We start from the raw sequence: 23,522 nt of genomic DNA, 5'->3' as shown, positions 1-23,522 counted from the left end.
TTGTGAATAGGATCTCATTTAAATCTCATTTTAATAAGTTATCTTTGCTACATAGGAAAGTCCATGCTTTTTGGTCATGGTTCTTGATTTTGGATACTTAGCTGAACTCTTTATTACTCATAGTTTAAAATTTTTTCTTGAATTCTCAAGGTAGTCATATTTTGCAATTATTTTAGTTTTCACTATCTTGGCCTCATAATTTTTCTATTTATGTATATTTTGAATCTTTTTTTGATTAGGACTTCCAATATAGTGTTGACTAGAAGTTATGATAAAGAGCATTTTATCCTTGACTGTCTTTAAATGGATTTGATGTTGACTTAGGGGAGTTAATCCTCTGTAAAACAAAGGGCTTTGTGTTTGTGTGTGTGTTCTTAATTTGTTAAGGAGTGGGCTTGGGGTTTTTGTTAAATTACTTTCATTATACAAATAATAAATGGACATGTTTTCATTACAAAAGATTGAAAAAGTATAGAAATTATAAATTAAGGCACGGAAGTTCTTGTGTCCTGTTCTACTTCTATTCCTCTCCATATATATACACTGAGTGGCCAGATTATTATGATCTCTGAATGCATAATAATCTGGCCACTCATTGTATATCCTATATAATAAAAGGCTAATATGCAAATTGTCCCCTTGACTAGGAGTTCGATCAGCAGGCAGGATGGCCAACTGCCCATGTCCCCTCCCCCTGGCCAGGCTGGCCGGGACTCCACCCATGCATGAATTCATGCACCGGGCCTCTAATACACACACACACACACACACACACACACACACACACACACTGAGTGACCAGATTATTATGTGTTCAGAGATATTATATTAGTCCACATAATATATATATTAGAGGCCCAGTGCATGAAATTCGTGCACTCGGGGTGGGTCCCTCAGCTCAGCCTGTGTCTTCTCGCAGTCTGGAAGCCCTTGGGGGATGTCCGACTTCTGCGGAGGCAGGAGAGGCTTCCGCCACCGCCGCTGCACTCGCCAGCCATGAGCCTGGGGGAGGCTGAGCGGTGCTCCCCCTGTGGGAGATCACTGACCACCTGGGGGCAGCTCCTGCGTTGAGCGTCTGCCACCTATAGGTTAGGCCCAGGGGATCGGGCCTAAGCTGGCAGTCAGACATCCCTCTGGCATCCGGGAGCCCTTGGGAAATGTCCAACTAATGGCTTAGCGCTGCTGCGGAGGTGTGAGAGGCTCCTACCACTGCTGCTGTACTGGCCAGCCATGAGCCAGCTTCTGGCTGAGCAGTGCTCCCCCTGTGGAAGTGCACTGACCACCAGGGGGCAGCTCCTGCGTTGGTGGTCAGTGCACGTCATAACGGGTCGTTTCACATATTAGCCTTTTATTATATAGGAATACTGTTACATTTGGTTTGTAACTTATTATTTCATTTGCTATACCTTTATATACATTTAATGTATACATGTGTACTCATAATATTTATCTTTATGAAACTAGGTATTAGATTTTAGCTGATACTTGTTTCACTTAGTTTTAAGTACCTATCATATATCAGGCCCTCTTTAGGCAGTAACATTTTTTGTTCATTCAAAAAATGTTTCTTTTTTATTTTTAATATATTTTATTGATTTTTCACAGAAAGGAAGAGAGAGGGATAGAGATAGAAACATCGATGATAGAGAAACATCAATCAGCTGTCTCTTGCACAACCCCTATTGGGGATGTGCCCGCAACCAAGGTACATGCCCTTGACCGGAATTGAACCTGGGACCTTTCAGTCCGCAGGCCGATGCTCTATCCACTGAGCCAAACCGGTTTTGGCCAACAAATGTTTCTTAAATGTTTCCCAAGTACCAAGCAATGTCTTAGGTGCTTGTGAAGGAAAAGAAAAGCCCTGCCCTTTGAGCTGATATTCTAAAGGCCCACACAGGAACAACAAGAAAAAAAGTCAAGTGATATTATATGGTGTGAAAATGTTAAAGCAGTATAAAAGAGGATAGAGATGGACTGGGTTGCTGTCTTAGATACTATGATTAGAAAAGGCATTTCTGAAAAGTGGGCATTTCAGCAAAGATTTGAAAGAGATGGAGCAGCCATGCAAATACTCATCTGGAGCAAGAGCTGAGGGAATAGCAATCATGAAGGCCCTGTTTGGAATGTTAAAGAAACAACAATAAAGTTATTTGGTCAGAACAACAACAAAAAATGAATAAAGAGTGGGGTGGGAAATGAGGTTGTATAGGTAGTGGGGGAAAATTGTATGGAGTCTTAGGGCTGCAATAACACTGGGTGGCTTAAACAACAGAAATTGTTTTTTTTACATTTCTGGAGGCTAGAAGTCCAAGGTCAAGGTGTCAGGTTTGGTTTCTTCTGAGGTCTCTCTATGGCTTACAGATGGCCACCTTCATGCTGTGTCCTCACATGGTCTTGCATGTGTGTGTGGACAGGTCCTATGTCTATGGATCTAAATTTCTTCTTATAAAAACACCAGTCAGATTAGATTAGGGCCACTATAATGGCCTCATTGTAACTTAATAATCTCTGTAAAGGCCCTATTTTTAAATGCAGTCACATTCTGAGGTATTAGAGGTTAGGATTTCCATAAAAGACTTTTGGGGAAACAGTAGCCTATCACAGGCTTTGTCTGCTTTCTTCAGGCTGCTGAGGATAGATTTGAGGTATGTGTGTCGGGTGGGGGTGAGGAGTAAGATGGAGTATTGAGGTTATTTAAATGCGATTTTTGATATGGAAAGGAGATAGATAAATCCATGTATTCAGTCTTCTATCTTAATCAAGTCTTTTCTTTGTACCTTAATATTTTCAGTTTCTGCTAGATGAACTTTTTTTTTTTTATCAGCAAGGCTCAAATTAAGTGTGCCTTGTCTCAGAGGCCTTCCCTGATTGTATTGTACTGGCTTAATTATATTACATGGTACTGGACAGTGAGTACCTGATGGTGAGGAGTGTGGTTTTATTCTTTTTTACCCTTAATATAGCATGGTATCTAATACATTAAAAGCTGCTAAGCAGCCTGGCCAATGTGGCTCAGTGGTTGAGCATCAGCCTATTAACCAGGATGTCATGATTGGCTTCCAGTTTGGGGCACATGCAGTTGGGGGCTCAATCCCCAGTAGGGGCATGCAGGAGGCTGCCGATTGATGATTCTCACTCATCATTGATGTTTCTATCTCTCTCTCCCTCTCCCTTCTTCTCTGACATCAATAAAAATATATTTTTTAAAAGCTGCTAAGTAAATGCTTATTGAATAACACGTAAGAATGAGTATAAATAGAAGTTTGTAGTAGGCACCCGTCATCAAACTGGCATAGCAGTTTTACTAAAATAGGATAGAAAATCATCTCTCTGCAGGGCTACCAGTCTGTGGGATTTAGTTTTCTCAGAGCTATATTCAATTTTTAGTCCATAAAAGCAGCTTTGGTAACTGGTATAAAATATCAAATACATTGTATCAAAGGGAACCAACAGAGTTTAAATATATGAGATTTTGCTCTAATGTTTAAGCTTACATGACTGCTCCGTACATTGGGGGTATGTTTCTCTTAAGTCTTCTGGTATGGTAGAATGTTTATTAAATACTTACAAACTAAAAGAATAGTAAGGTAGTCTGAGTGGGGGCTTTAACTTCTAAAATTTTAACTTCTAAGATTTGGTTTTTGAATAACTATATTTTCATAGTTTAAAATTTAAAAACATAAATGGTAATATAAAATGTACACTGTATATAGGGGTGGGCAAAAGTAGGTTTATAGTCATTCATTTGGAAAATAATATAATAATAAATAATAATACAATAATAAACTTGCGTACTCACAACTATAAACCTACTTTTGCCCACCACTGTATAAAAAATACAATGTAGTGTCTCTCATCCTTTCTTTCCAACTACTCAGAAACTGATAAGCTTTTTTGAGGTTCCCTCCCAGAACAACCACTTTGGTTAGTTTAATTTAAAATAGTGTTGGTTTTCCTATGTGTACTTGAATTTTTGACAAAATTTTTGCTAAGCTGATCACTTGTATTGGTGTATTCTAATGAATTGCTGACTCAAATGTGTTTTTTGTTTTGTTTTAGATACATCAAATTACGAAATGGCTTGCAGGCACTTTTGATTTCAGACCTAAGTAATACGGAAGGTAAAACAGGAGATGCAACAGATGATGAAGACGAAGACGAAGAGGAAGAAGATGATGAAGATGATGATGAAGATGATGATGACGATGACGACGATGATGATGATGATGAAGATGAAGATTCTGGAGCTGAAATAGAAGACGATGATGAAGAGGGTTTTGATGATGAAAATGAGTTTGATGATGTTGATGAGCATGATAACAATGACCTTGATGCTGAAGTTAATGAATTGGAAGAATTAGAAGAGAGGGCAGAAGCCAGAAAGAAAACTACTGAAAAACAGGTGATTCATGTCTATTATATCTTTTCCTAATTTGGAAATTCTTTGGGATAAGTTCTGAACTTATGTTTTATTTCTTAATGGCAAAAATGAAGTCTGTATCTTTTGATCTTCAGTAAAGGTCTATTATGCATAAAGATTACATTTATAAACATTTTGCTCTGATTATAAAAGTGACAAATGTTTATTATAGAAACATGGAGAATAAAGACAGACAAAATATAGCTCTGACCAGTGTGGCTCAGTTGATTCCAGTCAGGGCACATATCCAGGTTGCTGTTTGATCCATACCCAGGTTTTGGTTCAGTCCCTGGTCAGTCAGGGTGTGTGAGAGGCAACTGATGGATAGTTTTCTCTCTCACCGATGTTTCTTTCTCTCGCTCCTCTTTCTCTAAAAAAAAGATAATCAAAAATCAATAAAAAATATTTAAAAAATAACCAAAACTTGCAGAGGTAATCACTGGTAATATTTCAATATATGTGTACTTATGCACATTATATATTTCCAAACAAATGCTGAGAGGTGTGGATCTGCATAATTTTTAGCCTTGGATAGAGGAGTAAGAAAGAGTATTATCCTTGGAGAGACTGGAAAAAGAAAAAGAACAGGGATAGTATTGTTCTAAGAGTCCTCATATGGGTAATTGAACGTGATTTCTCTCCTTTTATGGGAAAGCACCAAAAGTCTGGATAACTTACAAGTAAATTGGAAGAATTTAAATAGAAATGAGGAGTTGATCTTAGTGTGAATAAATAAAGAGGATTAATAGGGAGAATTTCCATCTTTGGATAACTTGAAAAATGCCTCCTTTTTGCAGTAGGAAGTACCTCTATTAGTGGGTCATATTTTGTATGCATTAAAGTGGAATTGGTCAAATGTTATTGGTCTTCATAACTGAACATTCCCTAATCTATAAATTTCTTCCTGTATTTGTAGTCGAAGGAACCGCTGAGCTAAAGCCAGCCCTCTTCCTGTATTTGTTAGTGGCTTTTCTTGTGCTTTAGATTTCTTTATATCTTCTATCAATTGATAAGCAAAACTCAGGTTAAATTTAGAAGTTGTCTTGACAGTCAATTTTACTGTCAAGACATAGTAAAATACCTTAGATTTATACAGCAATGGTGAATCCCTTTGACAGAAGAGGATGTGTATGCAGTGTTTTTGGTATTCCTTTTTATTTTGCTTCTGTCGATCAAATTCAAAATGTTTAACTCTTCTAGAAGCAGCAAGGTCAGATTCTAATGATCATTTAAAAAATGGTTTAGATATTGTCTTTCTTTTCTTAGAACTCAGTATGGTTCATTCCTTCATAAAATATTGATAGCTAATTTTCTGGGTGATATTAGAAAAGAATGGAGGAACCTAATGTAGTTTGAAGAGGAGATCAAATAGTTTTGATTCAGATATAGTGGGTACATTAGTGAAAGGAAAGATCTCATGATTGTAATAATGGAAAATGGTGTGGATCTGCATAATTTTTAGCCTTGGATAGAGGAGTAAGAAAGAGTATTATCCTTGGAGAGACTGGAAAAAGAAAAAGAACAGGGATAGTATAGTTCTAAGAGTCCTCATATGGGTAATTGAAAGTGATTTCTCTCCTTTTATGGGAAAGCACTAAAAGACCTACTTTTCTGGGTCAGTGTTTTTGTCTCCTTATATTTTCCTCCTCCCAAAGGAAGTTCTTGATTTTTGAGATGAAGGTTTGAGAAAGTAACAAGATTGAAATTTAAGTATATTATGTACTGAATTATGTTTTGTTCAGGGCTTTCTTTAGTGAATTCTCAAGTATGAATTTCTGAAGTATGAATTTATTGGGAAGTTATTTCTCAAGTATGAATTTCTTTTCTAGCAATTGCAGAGTCTGTTTTTGCTGTGGTCAAAACTGACTGATAGATTGATTGTGGTCTAAGTCACCTTATACAAAAATGTCTTCAACCCTGCTGGTCGAGATAAGAAATCTTTATGGGGTAGTTGGAGCTGAAAGCAGGTTAGGCATCTATTAAACATCACAGAACAGATTAAACTGTGGCTTGAAAAAGGGGCTATTTCTCTTTGTTTTAACTGAGTTTATGTGCCTAACTCTTTAAAATATTAAACAGTATCAAGTGAGGCATTTTGGTTCTTCTGAAAACATACTTTTCATTTTCTGACACGTGGTTTGACTTTATATCAGCTACATACTATTTCTTAAAAGCTCTCTTCCTAAGAGGGTAACCATTTTCCAAACAATTTGGGTCACCAAATGTGTTAGCTCTTTAAAATTGACATTTGTAAAATTTGGGAAAGTTAATAAATTCAACTTCCGATCCTCAAGGATTTAAAAAGGAGTATTTTTCTTTCCTTTTTTGTGTGTGTCTTTTAACTTACAATGACATATGGTGTACCCTAGTCATTTTTAAAATGTGTACCTCTTGACCATCTATTTTGTTAAAAACTCTGGTTTTCCCAAGCTATGGAAAATTACTATCAGTAGATATGTAATGTATTTTCTATAACTTCAATAAGTAGTGAACAACTGGTGCCTGTACAACTAGATGGACACCCACTCTCAGGAACCTATTTAAAAGTGTCATTTTCTCCATACTTCTGTCTCCAAGTCCCTTATTTGAATTTGGACAGGAATGAAGAGGGAGAGATAGAAACATTGATGAGAGAGAATCATTGATCTGCTACCTCCTGCAAGCCCCACACTAGGAATGGAGCCCACAACCTGGGCGTGGGCCCTGGCGGGGAATCAAACCGTGACCTCCTGGTTCATAGGTCGACACTCACCTACTAAGCCATGCAATAAAGTTGTTCCTTTTTCTCTCCTTAAAAAAAAAAGTGAACTAAAAAACCTCTTTAAAATTCAGTTCTGTAGTATTTTAATAGCTAAAGATTTTCTTTTTTAACCATTTACTTCTTGTCTTTGTTAGATGTTTTCCTAACGTTACTTTATGCCCTATTTTAATAAAAACAAAAATTTTTACCCTGGTCAGTTGCTCAGTGGTTAGAGCACTGCCCATGCACTGAAGGGTCATGGGTTCAATACCTGGTCAAGAGCACATACCTGGGTTGCAGGTTCAATCCCTGGCCCCAGTCGATATGTCTCTCTCACATCGATGTTCCCCCTGCCCTGCCGCCCCGTTCTTCCCTCTCTTCTCTCTTCTGCTCCCTCCACCCTTTCACACTCTAAAAATCAGTGGAAAAAATATCCTCGAGTGAAGATTAACAAAAAAATAAATACAAAAAAAAGTTCTGAGTAACATTGAGAAGTTACTGACCACAGAGCCCTTTAATTGCTTAGAGATCTTCGAGGTAATCTAAGGTATATTATTGTGTAGATTTCCGAAATCTAGTAAATCAGGAAAAAAACTTTACTCAGAATTCTGAAATGCTGACACAAAATGATATTTTGGTGGGCTGGCCAGTCCCTCTTTGCTTTTTTTCTGTTTCTGCTTTTCCCCTTAGGTCTGCATCTGTTCAGCATTTGGCAGGGTGGCAAGAGGAGGAGCAGCAGGGTGAAACTGACACAGTTCTGGTGAGTTTCACTTTGCTGCTCCTCCTGATTATCAGGGCAAGAATTTTGTTACTTTCTGTTGGAATACTCCATCTCCAAGTGAATCCTTAAGATGAGATCACAAAATTATTCCTTTAGTATTGACTCACTATTTGTATGTGCTCTGCTTACTCCAGTCTGCAGCAGCTCTTTGTGTTGGAGTTGGGAGTTTTGCTGATCCGGATGACCTGCCTGGGCTGGCACACTTTTTGGAGCACAGTAAGATCTTTGTAAAATATTATTCCTGGAGTTTTCCCCCTTTAAATTTGTCTGAATTGATTTCAATGATAACTAACTGGCTTGATAGAAGTATATGTTTAACAAGAGAAAAGGCTAAAAAAAAAAAAATCTTTATGAATATCACAGGTGAAGTCTTCATTTTAATCTCCTTTAGTGTTTGGAGGATTTGAATGAAATAACTTAGAAAACTATTTGAAAATGTAGGTTTTAGCTCAGCTGGTGTGGGTGAGAAGTTGAGTGTCAACCGGGAGGTCACGGTTTAATTCTTGGTCAGGGGACATGTCTGGGTTTTGGGCTTGAGCCCAAGTTGCGGGGGAGGGAGGCATGCAGGAGATAGTCGATCAGTGATTCTCTTTCATCATTGATGTTTTTATCTCTCCTTCTCTCTTCCTCTCTCTGAAATCAATAAATACATTTTTTTTTAAAAAAAGGTAGGCTTTATTATTATTTGGGCCAAGATCAGGAGACAGTTGCCAGTCTCTAGGAATTTAGGCTAGAACCTAAATCCTCTCAAGATCAGGAGACAGTTGCCAGTCTCTAGGAATTTAGGCTAGAACCATGGGAGGGGCAATCTCTTCCTGGGTTAGGCAGGCCCCAAGATGTCATAGCATCAGAAATACAGAAAATAAATTTTAAAAAGAAAAAGAAACCAATGGATGCAAAACTCTGGGGGGTGGGGGCATATATGGGAGGGGGGTGTGGGGAGGGCAATGGTAAGATATGTACACATATAATACCTTAATAAAAAAATTGAAAAAAAAAAAAGAAAAAGAAAAATTAATATAGAAAATAAAGACATGATTACTATAAAACAAAATAGAAAATAGTTTAATCTCATTAAAACTTATGTAAATGCTTTACAATTATACTTAAATTTATATTTGTTTTCCTGAATTAATCATTTTTTTATATTCTGGTTTCCTAAGCTATTTGAAGGTAAACTTCTCACCTTATGAGTTTTTATTGTAACTATCTGCATAAATGCTTATGTTTAAATTTTAACATTATCACAAATCATGTATTTTTTTCTTTAAAAATAAAATGTTTAGTTTCTGAGTGTAAAAGTAATATATGAGCATTATAGAAAATTATAAAAACAAGTATAATGAATAAACTATTATCCAGACATAACTGTTGTTAATATGTTGATATTATTTCTTCCAGTATTTTTTCTTATATGAGAAATTTCCTTGATAATATAAACATTATCTATATCTTTGTTTTTGTGTGACTTTGTGTTCTTTTCACTTAGTGGTATTCATGGGTAGTTTGAAATATCCAGATGAGAATGGGTTTGATGCTTTCCTGAAGAAACATGGAGGTAGTGATAATGCTTCAACTGATTGTGAACGGACAGTCTTTCAGTTTGATGTCCAGAGGAAATACTTCAAGGAAGCCCTGGATAGGTAACTAACTCAAAATGTATCCTTATTTTAATTATATAATCACACCTTACAAATTGAAATATTGGGCATTGTTCCATGGTATTTCTTTTTAAGCAGTACTCTAATTCTGTAGCATTGTAACAATACTTCATTTGGAGAAAAGAACATTTTTTCTCCCTTATTCTGTAATACTTAGTCTTTTTATTAAAGATTAAACTGAAGCCCTTAAATACCTTTTGAGTTTGTGAATAACAAAACTCACTTATACTTGCAACTTGTTTTTCATATATATATATATATATATTTTTTTTTTAGAGGGAAGGGAGAGGGGGAGAGAGAGAGAGAGAGAGAAACATCAATGATGAGAGAGAATCATTGATCGGCTGCCTCCTACACTCCCCACACTGGGGATCGAATCCTCAACCTGGGCATGTGCCCTGACCAGGAATCAAACTGTGACCTTCTGGTTCATAGGTGGACACTCAGCCACTGAGCCACGCCGGCTGGGCAATATTAGTTTTTCTAATTTAGTAGAAAATATGGAAAACAGAAGCACAAAAGAGATAAGATTGCTCCTAATTTTATAATCTAGAGATAACCATGATTAATGTTTAGTATATAAGCATCTATATTTTTTGCTCTATTGGATCATATTGTTATGTCCTTTTATGTCTTTAAACAAGATAAATCATTTTTACAAATCATATAGTTTATAAAACATAATTTTAAATGATTGTGTATCATTTACATTGTGTAGAAATACCATAATCTACTCAACCAGTTATATATTATCTGACAGTTGAGTTGTTTCCAGTTTTCTAGTATTGTGATGTTGTGATGAATATCCCAATCTTTGTGCACATGCTTGATTATTTCTTTTAACTAAGTTTTAAGAAATGAAATTTCAGAGTATATTTGCATGTATATTTAAGGCTTTTTCTTATAAAATGTTTGATATTCACTGCAAAATTGCTTTTGAGAAAGCTTATATCAGTGCATTAGTAGAGTTTTGATATCACAAGGTTACAGACGTAAGTCTACAATAAAATAAAAGAGTCACTTTAAAAAAAATTCTAGATAAATGTAAGAGCCTCTCTAATAAAATGGTAATATGCAAATTAACCACCACTCCGCTACATAAGCCACGCCCACCAGCCAATCAGGGCGAGTATGCAAATTAACCCCAATCCAAGATGGCTACAGCCACAGAGAGCAATGTTTCCCAGGTAACAGAGGAAGCCAAGCTTTCCATAGCTGTTGCAGGCCTAAGCCTCCACTCAAGCTACAAAGTTTCAATTATAGAAGGTAAACAAATTCAAACAAATGGCGGCAGAATGGAGCTTGAGAGAGCAGGCCAGGGTTGCCGGCGGCAATAGGGGAAGCAAAGCTTTCCGCACACCCTGGCCAGGCTCACCCGCTTAAGGCTACAAAGTTTCAATTGTAGAAGGTGAATTAACTGCCACAGAAATGGCTGCCGGAGCCCCAGGCTTGGCTCCGCTCCAGGCTACAAAGTTTCAATTGTAGAAGGAAAATAAATTCCAGATACCAGGGCCTCCCTTGGGTTGCCAGGGGGCGTGGCCGGCCTGCAAACCACCACAGGCCCCTCGCTCAGGCCGCCCCACACCCCAAGGGAACCCCCACCCTTATCTGTGACACCCTTCAGGGAAAACCAGCTGGCCCCCACCCGTGCACTAGGCCTCTATCCTATCTAATAAAAGAGTAATATACAGATTGATCATCACTGCAACACACAATATAGCTGCCCCCATGTGGTCAAAGATCCTGCCCCCATGTGGACACAAGATGGCCAGCAGGAGAGGGCAGTTGTGAGGCACCCGGAATGCAAGGGAGGGCAGTTGTGAGGGACCAGGCCTGCAAGGGAGGGCAGTTGAGAGGGACCAGGCTTGCAAGGGAGGGCAGTTGGAGGTGATCAACCCTGTAGGAGAGGGCAGTTAGGGGTGACCAGGCTGGCAGAGGAGGGAAGTTGGGGGCAAACAGGCTGGCAGCAGAGTGGTTAGGGGGTGGGGGTGATCAGGCTGGCAGGCAGAAGCGGTTAGGGGCAATCAGGAAGGCAGGCAGGCAAGCAGTTGGGAGCCAGCAGTCCTGGATTGTGAGAGGGATGTCCGACTGCCCGTTTAGGCCCGATCCCACCAGGAGTCCCAGATTGGAGAGGGTACAGGCTGGGCTGAGGGACAACCCCCTGCCGTGCACGAATTTCGTGCACAGGGCTTCTAGTTGAAATATAAAAAAAGAAATCTTGAATTATAATTAAGTCTCTTAAAGGTAGAAATATTGGTCTATTTTTTGTTGAGATATCTCCAGCGTCAACAATTTGGTATATACTAAGGTATTTGTTGAATTAAGTAATATATTTATTTGTAGAAAAACATAAAATCAAAACACAAATGACCAGAAAAACTCAAAACGTGACAAAGGTCCAGTTTTCTTAAAGAAATTTTCTTGTGCCATAAGAGATTAATATGACCTTGAGAAATATTTTGGGTAAATTTCTATAAGTTGAAAGCATATGCCATTATTCTCAATGGAATAAATATTTATGTGTTTCTGAACCCCCAAATTAACAACTTTTTTTTGTTAAAACAATGTAAAAATCCCATTAAAATTGACACAATTACTTTGATAATATTTAACAAACGTGGTGGTTTTTCTTCACTAATTTATAATTTTGCAGTCTACCTGTGTTTTTATAATATTTTACTAGAGGCCCGGTGCACGAAATTCGTGCACAGGGTGGGTTGGTGGGCAGTGGTTGTCCCTCAGCCCAGCTTGCACCCTCTCCAATCTTGGACCCCTCGAGGGATGTCTGACTGCCCATTTAGACCCGATCCCGGGCCTAAACGGGCAGTTGAACATCCCTCTCACAATCCAGGACTGCTGGCTCCCAACTGCTCGCCTGCCTGCCTTCCTGATTGCCCCTAACCGCTTCTGCATGCCAGCCTGATCACCCCCTAACCACTCCGCTGCCAGCCTGATTGATGTCTAACTGCTCCCCTGCCAGCCTGTTTGCCCCCAACTTCCCTCCTCTGCCGGCCTGGTCACTCCTAACTGCCATCCCCTGCAGGGTTGATTGCCTCCAACTGCCCTCCCTTGCAGGCCTGGTGCCTCCCAACTGCCCTCCCCTGCTGGCCATCTTGTGGTGGCCATCTTGTGTCCACATGGGGGCAGGATCTTTGACCACATGGGGGCAGCCATATTGTGTGTTGGAGTGATGGTCAATCTGCATATTACTCTTTTATTAGATAGGAGAATAGAGGCCTAGTGCACGGGTGGGGGCTAGCTGGTTTGCCCTGAAGGGTGTCCTGGATCAGAGTGGGGTTCCCTTGGGGCGTGGGGCGGCCTGAGCGAGGGGCCTGTGGTGGTTTGCAGGCCAGCCACACCCCCTGGTGACCCAAGCAGAGGCCCTGGTATCTGGAATTTATTTACCTTCTACAATTGAAACTTTGTAGCCTGGAGCGGAGCCAAGCCTCCTGTTCGCTCCGTGGCGGCAGCCATTTCTGTTGGAATTTATGTATCTTCTATGATTGAAACTTTGTAGCCTGGAGTGGAGGCCTAGGCTGGCCAGTGCTGCAGAAGCTTGGCTTCCTCCATCACCCAGGGCAACCCTAGCCTCCTGCTCTTCCAGCTCAGTGGCTGCCACCATTTCTGTTGGAATTTATTTACTTTCTTTAATTGAAACTTTGTACCGTTGAGTGGAGGCCTGGGCTGGAAAGCTTGGCTTCCTCCATTGCCAGGGAAACCCAAGCCTCCCTCCTGCTCTCTGTGGCCGTAGCCATCTTGGTTGGGGTTAATTTGCATATTTGCTCTGATTGGCTGGTGGGCGTGGCTAGTGGGTGTAGCGGAGTGATGGTTAATTTGCATATCACTCTTTTATTAGAAAGGATAGCTGTTTTTAATCATATACTTAAGGACATGTGCACAGCACATACATTTGATACTCTGTTTATGTAATTAAACATTTAACTCCAAAACCCCCCAAAAGAATACAGACAAAAGAAATCAAGGAAGGCAGTGCAAATGATGCTCAAGATTATTTTCTTTATAAACTTAGAAAATCAGGAATACTCTGAGAATGACTACATGTTTGCTTAAAGTTCTCAGCTCTCATGGTTCACAAAATCTTAAGCAGTAGACAAGTTGAATTCTTTCAAGTTGAAATCTTAAGCAATAGGACCAAATATAAAGAAGGAAAAAACCCACTTCACTGGGAAAAAGAATAGGCAAAAGATATGTTGAATAAATTCTGACCACCTCATAGATGATGAAACAGCATAAAGTCTATTTAAAGAACTTGTTTCATTTCTTCTTAAACAGGTTCTATATATATATATTTTTTTAAAATCTAAGAACTGCTTCAGGAAATCAGAAGATATTTCCACCATTAGTTCTACTTAAAATAAAAAGAACCTACCATAATTAAGAAGAATGCTACTGGATTAATAGGAGAAATTAATAAGAATATCAAATCATGATCATGACACAATGATAGACAGTGATAGAGCATTAAGTATTACATATACTATAATAAATATGGTAATAGTATACTTCTACAGTTAATAAGGAATAAAAAGTCTTTGGATTATTTGCTAATAACTCATATAGATTGTGGCAGTATTTTTGAATAGGTCAGTAAAACCCAGTTCCGTCACACATTGTTTATCAGTCTCTTGGGACATTTAAGTAAAAAGTTGAGGAAATGACTGAATTTTTACCCTAGTAAGTAAATGAGAATGGGAACAACTTTTGCCCTGATGGTATTTTCTAATTTCAATAAATTTGAACTCTGTAAGTATTTCAGGATGAGGGCCAGAAACATCAAAGCCCAGGACAACTACAAAGTGCAATATCTAAAGGAGAACCCCCCTCATAATATGGTGGGACTCAACATTTCAAGATTGTAAGCTCTTTGTAAGCAGAAAAAACATTTGACAAAACCATCACTCTTTCACAATAAAACACTTAATAAACTAGGAATAAAAGGAAATTTTCTCCACCCGATAAAGAGTATCTGTAAGTAACCCACAACTAACATCATATATAATGGTGAAATATTGAAAGCTTTCCCCCAAAGATTAGGATCCAGATGTCAGTTATTATCACTTCTGGTCAACATTGAAGTGGAGGTTTGAGCTAGGGAAGTTAGACAAGAAAATGAAATATAAGGTGTGCAGATTGGAAAAGAAGTAAAACTATCTTTATTAGCAAGTAACATAATCTTATTCAAATGATTATCATTATTTGTGAAGAATTCACCTACGCTCTAAAATTTATTTGTAACTCCAAAATCAGTATGATTACTTTGCAATCATTCATGGACATGTGAAAATTTTTGTAAATTGTGAAAAAGTTGAGTTGCTGACACACACATTCTCAGCTGAAGTTGAACAAGGCAACACCCTGCTTTTTTGTTTCAGCTTTCATGTAGAGGTAACCAGAGGATGGAGACACTAGGGGACAGTACACTATAATTAAAAGGAGCTCTGGCTCTGGAGCCAGTTGGATGGAATTTGATGTCAGTTTTCCCCAGTTAATGTACAGATTATGGTTGATATTATAACCATAAACTCCAAAGATTTATTTAGTTTTTATTGATTTTAGAGAGAGAGGAAGGGGAAGAGAGAGAGAAACATCGATGGGCTATCTCCTATTTGTACCCTACTGGGGATCGAGCCTACAACCCAGGCATGCATCCTGACTGGGAATCAAACCAGCAGCCTCTTGGTCCATGGGATGACACTCAACCAACTGAACCACACCAGCCAGGGTATATTTTATTTTACTTTTAAATTTAATTTTCTTTTTAAATTTTAAAATTTTACTTTAGAGAGGTGTGGAGAGAGAAACATTGAGATTTGTTTATTTTTAAATAGACAAGCTAATTCTAAAATTTATAAGTGTGGTGATTGCCAGGGGGAGGAAAATTAGGGGAGGTGGAAGAGACTATAGGAGGGATAATTAATTAAAAAATAAAATAAAGGGGAAAAAAAGTAATGCAGGGGGCTAAGTATAGCCAGGATACTTTTGAATTGGAAAAATAACAAGGTATCAGGAATTGACGTACTAGATAATAAGATTTATTTTGTAATTAGGACATTGTGTAAGCAAAGAGATGATGGAATAGAGTAGAGATCCTGGGAAGTCGACCAACTTATATGTGGACACCTCATTATTAATAGGGACAGTATGGAGCATTGGTGAAAGGGCTTTTTAAAGAAATGATGCCAAAACAGTTGGGCTTTTATAATGGCAGAAACAAAATTGACTCCCTACCTTACAACATATACAAAAAAATCAAGTTTAGGTGGATTATAGACCAAAAAAGTGAAGAGTACAACTAAAAGTTCTAGAGATAAGTATGAATTTAGCTTAAGTAAGAATTACCAAATAAAATACAAGAAGCATATAACATGAAGGCAAAATGATTGTACATTATGTTTGTTAAAAGGTACCATGAAGAGTATGAAAACAGCAACAACTAGAAAGTGGAAGAATATGTTTACAATACATTACATTTAGAATAACTGTCATTGATTTTTAATTAATAGATTATATATATAATTATATGTAACATACTTATCATATGTAAATGGATAATTATATATGTTTCTAGAGTCAATAAGAAAAAGTACCACCTAATAGAAAAAAAGGCATTAAATAGGCATTTTACCAAAGAAGAAATTCAAATTATTAATAAACATATGAAATGGTGTTCAGCCTCATTAGGTATCAGGAAAATATAAATGAAAACCATCATGAGATTTAACTATCCTACATATTACCAAAAATTTTAAAGTCTGACAATACCAAATGAGGGTGAGATTGTGGGGAAATGGAAGAATTGGAACTGCTGATGCAAGTATAAATTAGTATAAGCACTTTGAAAAAGTTTGGTATTATCTAGTGATATTGAACATATGTGTATACTATTACCTAGGATTTTCTTTCCTACAAATATATCCTATATAATAAAGAGGTAATATGCAAATTAACCCTCACACCCTCACAAGATGGCTGCCTACGACCAGGCTGGCAGGGGGGTTAGTGAGGGATGACCAAACGACTGAACAAGCAGGCTGCGTGGGGTGACCAGGCCAGCAGGGGGGTTAGTGAGGGACGACCAAACGACTGAATAGCAGGCTGTGCGGGGCGACCAGGCCGGCAGGGGGGTTAGTGAGGGCGACCAAATGACTGAACAAGCAGGCTGCATGGGATGACCAGGCCGGCAGGGGGGTTAGTGAGGGATGACCAAATGACTGAACAGCAGGCTTCATGGGGTGACCAGTCTGGCGGGGAGGTCATGAGGGGTGACCAGGCCAGCAGGGGGGGAAGTTGAGGGCGACCATGCCAGCAGGGGAGGAAGTTGGGGGCGACCAGGCCAGCAGGGGGAGAAGTTGGGGGCAACCAGGCTGGCAGGGGGGCAGTTAGGGGTGACCAGGCCAACAGGGGGGACAGTTAGGGGTGACCAGGCCAGCAGGGGGGGCAGTTGGGGGCGACCAGGCCAGCAGGGGGGCCAGTAAGGGGTGACCAGGTCGGCAGGGAGGGGGCAGTTGGAGGCGACCTGGCCAGCAGTGGGGGGCAGTCAGGGGCGATCAGGCCGGCAGTGGGGGTAGTTAGGGGTGACCAGGCAGGCAGGCAGGTGAGCGATTAGGAGCCAGTGGTCCAGGATTGTGAGAGGGATGTCTGACTGCCGGGGATCGGGTCTAAACTGGCAGTCAGATATCCCCCGAGGGGTCCCGGATTGGAGAGGGTGTACGCTGGGCTGAGTGGACCTCCCCTCCCCCATGCATGAATTTTATGCACCAGGCCTCTTGTGTGTATATATAAACAAACTTGTGCACATTTATAAGAATATTAATGTTTAAGGCAGCATTGTTTTTAATAGTCCAAACATGGAATAAACCCAGTTGTCCATCAGAGTAGAATGGATGAATAAATTCATGCAGTGGCATATTCTACTGTGTTGCAAATAAATGAAACACAGCCACCACATATACCATCATGGATGAATATTAAAAGCATAGTGTTGAATTAAATAAATTAGACACAAAGAATACATAGTTTATTTCAACATAAGTTCATAGTTTTTATTTCAAAAACCTGTATTTTCTAGTACATATATTCTCAGGGGACGTGATAGTATTCTCTTTGGTGGCAAATACTGGTTCTTGGGGGGATGAAAATGTTTCATATGCTAATGGTTTGTGACCTCCAAAGCTTAATCTTACATTTTACTTGCTATTTAATTTCTCCTTGAGTTTTGAGTATATCATAAGCATCATTGACACTGATGTTGAGTTTGTGGAAGATATACAAAGTATATGCAAGGTCAGGGCTACAAAACTGGTGGATAGATGATTGAAGTGCTTTCAAATGATTGTTTGATCTCAGAGACATCCACTATAGGTCGAATGCACATACGTGCCAGTTGTTTGCCATTGTGGATGTTGTTTAATTTTGATCCTTAGTGCATTTGTGTGTGACTTTGGGTTTTAGAATTAAATAAGAATAATCTGTTTTATTATTTAATTCATCAAAAGTTATTTAACCCATCAATTATACTATGTACTGAAAAGAAAAAATTGTTGACAATATCTTAATGAATATCTAGTAGCTAGTTAAAAGTTTCTTCTCTAAGTGAGCTTCAAAACCCAATTATCAACACAAATATTCATAACAGAATTATTCATAACAAAAAAGTACAAACAACTAAATGTCCTTCAACTAATGTATGGACAAACAAAATGTGGTATACATCCATATAGTGAATACTATTTAGTGATGAAATTAAAGAAGTACTGATACAAGCTATGACAGGTAAACCTTGAAAACATTGTTAAATTTAAAAAGCCACTTATGCCCTGGCTGGTTTGGCTCAGTGGATAGAGCGCTGGCCTGCAGACTGAAGGGTTCCAGGTTCAATTCTGGTCAAGGTCACATGCCTGGGTTGCAGGCTTGATCCCCAGTGGGGGGGCGGGAGGATCTCTCTCATCATTGATGTTTCTCTCTCTCTCTCCCTCTCCCTCTCCCTCTCCCTTCCTCTCTGAAATCAATAAAAAAATATATATTTTAAAAAGCCACTTTTGAAAGACCACAATTGTGTGATTCCACTTATGTGAAATGTCCAGTACAGGCAAATCCACAGACATAGAAAATAAATGAATGGCTGCCTAAGTGAGGAGGGCTAATATGCAATTTCTCTGTGGGATATTGAAACAGCCAAAATTAATTTATAGTGATGGTTGCACAACTCTGTGAATATACTGAAAAAATATGTATACTAAATTTTAACAGTATGTGAAGTATATTTCAATAAAGTTGAAAAAGAAAGTTTCTTTTCAGATAAGCAAAACTCAAGTTTACTAAATATTATAGGAAAGTTTTTTATCTGTTTTACTTTTGCTGGAAAAATTAATTTAAAAACTGATTTCATTGCTATTATTATGTAAATGCTAATTTGCATATATAATCTGATACAATTTATATAAGTAAATTACATTAAATAGCAATTACATTTTTAACATTAAGTGAAATACTAATAGCCTTTAAAATTTTTTTTAACTTAAAATTTTCACTTAACTATTTGTAAACATACATTGAATAAAAAGTGCACTTTATACGCTTTTTATGTATAAAACCACAGATACACATACAGTATATAAACAGATAGATCATATATCTGTGATATTAAAATTTCATGGAGTGATTAGGAGAAATTTTCTGAAAAGCCTCCCTCGGGTTGATAATGAAAAAACAAAAAGTCAAGAAACACTGGTCTAAAATACATAAAGGTGGTAAAACTATAAAGGAAAGCAGAGAAATGATTACCATAACATTTGGAATATTAACTCTAAGGATAGGATTGGTGTTGGATGCTTCTAGAGTTTTGACAATGGTCTAGTTCTTGACCTGGGGTGGTGAACTCACCTGAGTTATGCATTATAGCTATGCATTAGTCTGTATGTTTATGTTTTATATACTTTTCTGCATGGGTGTTAAATTTCATGATAAAAAAAAGTAGTTTGTAGACTTTAAATAAAGAAATGCAGAATATTGTTTAGATTTCTCACACACATGATTATGAACTAAATCTCCAACTTAGTAAAATTTCTTAATAAAAAAGTGAGATGTTGACTTATGAAATGCTTTTGCTGAACAAAAACAGAAATGCCAGTTTTTGGTTTTTTTTCAGGTGGGCCCAGTTCTTCATCCATCCACTGATGATCAGAGATGCGATTGACCGTGAAGTTGAAGCTGTTGATAGTGGTAAGAGAAGTGCTTTATGTCTTACCACTTTTTCCTTTATTGAACCAGTTTTTTATTTAGCACATTTATCATTCTTTATCACTACTCCATTTTATTTTTATATAATAAGGGCTAAATTGAAATAGATGTGTCATGTTTATTCCTGAAACCATTAAATGTATAATTCAGTATGGGTTTGAAATAAAAGGATGGTAGATTTTTATTTTTTCAGCCTTTTTAAAATATATGTTTTTATTGATTTCAGAGAGAGGAAGGGAGAGGGAGAGAGAGATAGAAACACCAACTATGAGAGAGAACTATAACTGGCTGCCTCCCGCATAGCCCCTAAGGGGATTGAGCCTGCAACCCAGGCATGTGCCCTGACTAGGAATCGAATTGTGATCTCCTGGTTCATAGGAGGGGCCCTCAACCACTGAGCCACGCTGCTCAGGCTTTTTTATTAACATTTTCATCAGTAAAATCTTGGATATAGCATCCTGGAGTTTAAACCTTCACATCATTAATTACCTAGTTTTATTTGAAAATAAGGGAAAACCTCTAGAAAGGTGAACTGACTACCCAACGTTATAAATATGTTAAGTCATAGAGCCTAGCCTAGATCATTGATTTCTCCACTTCAGTTTTATAGTACATGATTAATTTTTGTTACGTCCTTACTTCTAGTTTTTTAAGCTTGAGTTTCCAGATAATAAAGTAATTACAGAATTTCATTTAATTGAAAGTGTTTCTTTAAAACTGACAGAATATCAGCTTGCAAGACCTTCTGATGCAAACAGAAAGGAAATGTTGTTTGGAAGCCTTGCTAGACCTGGACATCCAATGGGGAAATTTTTTTGGGGTAAGATACTAAATACTTATTTCATATTTTCTAATTAAGGAAGATTGAGGATATGAAAAGTTGATAAAGAATGGAAAATTATAAAGGTAGGGTAGCTAGGTAACTTTTACATTTTCAAATACAGAGTAGTATTGCCTGTATTAGGTTCTCTGACATTGAATATATGAAGAATAGCACCTAACATTTTGTGAATGCTTTGTGGGTATTAGATAATCTGCTGACACGACATAAATTATCTCATTCTATCATCGAAACAGTGTTATGAGCTGGTTACCATTGTCATCTCTAAAGATAAAGAAACATACTAAGAGGTGACACTTAATTTGCTTAAATCACACAGTGATGGGATTTGAACCTCTGTTTATCTATATATATAAGGCTAATATGCTAAGTGTCCGACCATCCGACCAGTTGCTATGACGCACATTGACCACCAGGGGGCAGACAACACAGGAGTTGCTGAGCTGCAGTGTCTTGGCAGCGGTGGTTCTCTGGTGATGCACCCGGAACCAGAGAGGAGAGAGCTGGATTCCTTGCGGGGATGTGCAATTCCACCTTTGGCCATGGGTTTTGTTGTTGCTGGGGCACTGTAGCCGAATCTGGTTTTACTGCACACTTGTGTTTGTGTTCCACACCCTGTACGATAGCAACTTTGCAGAGTGCCCTCTCACACTTCGGGACCCCTTGGGGGATGTCGGAGACCCAGCCGGTTTCAGCCCTATTCCCACAGGCCAGGCCGAGGGACCCCACCTGCCGAAGGGACCCCCCTCACTCTGCTGTGGTGCCACCCCAGGTGCAGCCAGCCGGGGAGGGACCACGGGAGGTTGGCTCCAGGGCATGTCTGGCCTTTCTCACCCAGTCCCGCCCCGCCAGCCACATTCTAATTAATTTCCTTTCAATGTGTAGGAATCCGTGCACTGAGTCACTAGTCTGATTATAAAATCTGTTCTCTTCCCCAACTTGACTTTTCCATTTATCAACAGAGATTCAGTAATGATTTCTCTAATACTTTTTGAGCTGTGACCTAATTTTGTTTAACTGATAAGCTGTTTAAATGGTATCTGTTTTTAATAATGTCATTTTCTTAGTTTTATATCAGTTATAGCCTCATATTAATCCTCTTGACCAAATCTGGGGTGAATAGATTGAAATGGCATTTCATTCAAAGGATGTTTTGCTTCTCTGTATATTTTGTACAGTTATAAACATTTTATATGGCATCCATGCTTTATGTGGTTTATTTCTAACAATTATACAGAATATTATAAAAGTAATTCAGAGAGAAAATCTGATTTGCATAGTAGACTAATTATTAAGAAAGGAAGTTTAAGGCAATTATTGTTGCTAAGGTTTTACCAACTAGAGATTATTAATTTCTTATGTGTTAAAATATATCTCGGAATTGTTTCTTGGGAATTTTTGTCTTAGAGTGATATTATTACTATTATACACTGGTTCAATAGTCTCGAGTCACTTGGTTATTTCATTAATTATGTATAGTAGCAGAGCATGCATTACTGGTATAGACTTTGAGCAAAGTAAACTTTATTTCTATAATATTTTTCATCTTTTTACAGGAAATGCTGAGACTCTCAAACATGAGCCAAAAAGGAATAATATTGATACATATACTAGACTGAGAGAATTCTGGATGCGTTACTACTCTTCTCATTACATGACATTAGTGGTTCAATCCAAAGGTAATATTATCTACTATGGCCCTTAGAATTACTCTGAAATAGTGCTTTTTTTTTGGATTTGTTTGCCTTGACCAATGTTGCAGTGAGTGCACTGTTAATAACGTTAGTGCTTGATCCTATTTATGAACTAAAGGAAATCAGAATTTGGAGAGGTTATATCGCAAATGGCTAAGCTCAGGGAAGCACAAAATAATCTGATTATCAGCAAATGTTTTTTCTCTTTTAGACAGATCTTATCTCTAAGCTAGTCTGTGAGTTACACTAATGTACTAATAGGTCATAAATTGTTTTTTTAAGTCACATTCAGCTACTGCCTCTGTTATCTCTCATTTTGAATTTAATCCATATTGATGATAAACTCTTATAGGGGAAGGTGTCTGCTTTTCATCCTTCTGTAGGGTCCAGTAAAATGGTATGATTAATTGAATTCCATTATGGTAATGCTGGTAGTATCTTAAATGTAAAATACTGATCAATTCCTATACTCTTTTCCTTCTTTTATCATTATCTTCAGTAGCTTGTGTTAACGTTTTCTCATTAAAGAAATCATAGTAGTTTCCTTTTCAATCAGCTTCAGCTATTTTTCAAAGTCAATCAGTTGCTAAACTGTTCCTTTTGAAATACTGTGTAGTTTACACATTTTTTTACAAAAAAAGACACTAATCCTTTCACCCTAATATTTTTATAAAGTTTTGTTCTTTCATTATCAAAATTCAGATCAGAGCTGACTTGGCATTTAAATGTAACACATTTGGGCATTTAGGATCAAAATTAGTATACTAAAGTTGACTTCAATGTAAAGTTATGGATATGTTCTAGTAGATTCTTTTCAAACTGCAGATGGGTATTTAGATTCATTTTACAATGTTTGTTAAAATAGGCAATTTCATATTCGGTGTGTAATATTAATTTATAATACTTAGTTCATTATTATTTCCAAATCTGTCATGAACATGCATTTTTCTTCAATTAGGTATTGTTTCTTTTGCATTCTCTTCTGTTATGATGATAAATTTAAGAGCATATTAATGTTTATTGGAAATTTCTAAAATAAGCCCCAGATGTTTGATGAGAACGTTTTATGATTTAAACTCATTGATTTTGGAGCTGTAGCATTTATTATACCATTTAAAAGTTAAA

General features: G+C 37.8%; 1 protein-coding gene across 1 annotated transcript in view; it reads left to right on the top strand.

Moving 5' to 3' along the window:
* Positions 1-23,522, top strand: part of NRDC (nardilysin convertase) — a 77,781-nt gene that overhangs the window by 13,157 nt on the left and 41,102 nt on the right. Inside the window, exons 2-7 of the mRNA XM_079776921.1 lie at positions 4,060-4,402; positions 8,076-8,157; positions 9,431-9,584; positions 19,771-19,844; positions 20,587-20,682; positions 22,260-22,382. Coding sequence (XP_079633047.1) covers positions 4,060-4,402; positions 8,076-8,157; positions 9,431-9,584; positions 19,771-19,844; positions 20,587-20,682; positions 22,260-22,382 — 872 coding nt within the window. The remainder of the gene's footprint in view (positions 1-4,059; positions 4,403-8,075; positions 8,158-9,430; positions 9,585-19,770; positions 19,845-20,586; positions 20,683-22,259; positions 22,383-23,522) is intronic.

The sequence above is a fragment of the Cnephaeus nilssonii genome (assembly GCF_951640355.1).
Source record: "Cnephaeus nilssonii genome assembly, chromosome: 7".
Taxonomy (NCBI): Eukaryota; Metazoa; Chordata; class Mammalia; order Chiroptera; family Vespertilionidae; genus Cnephaeus; species Cnephaeus nilssonii.
This window is presented reverse-complemented; position numbering and strand designations above follow the sequence as displayed.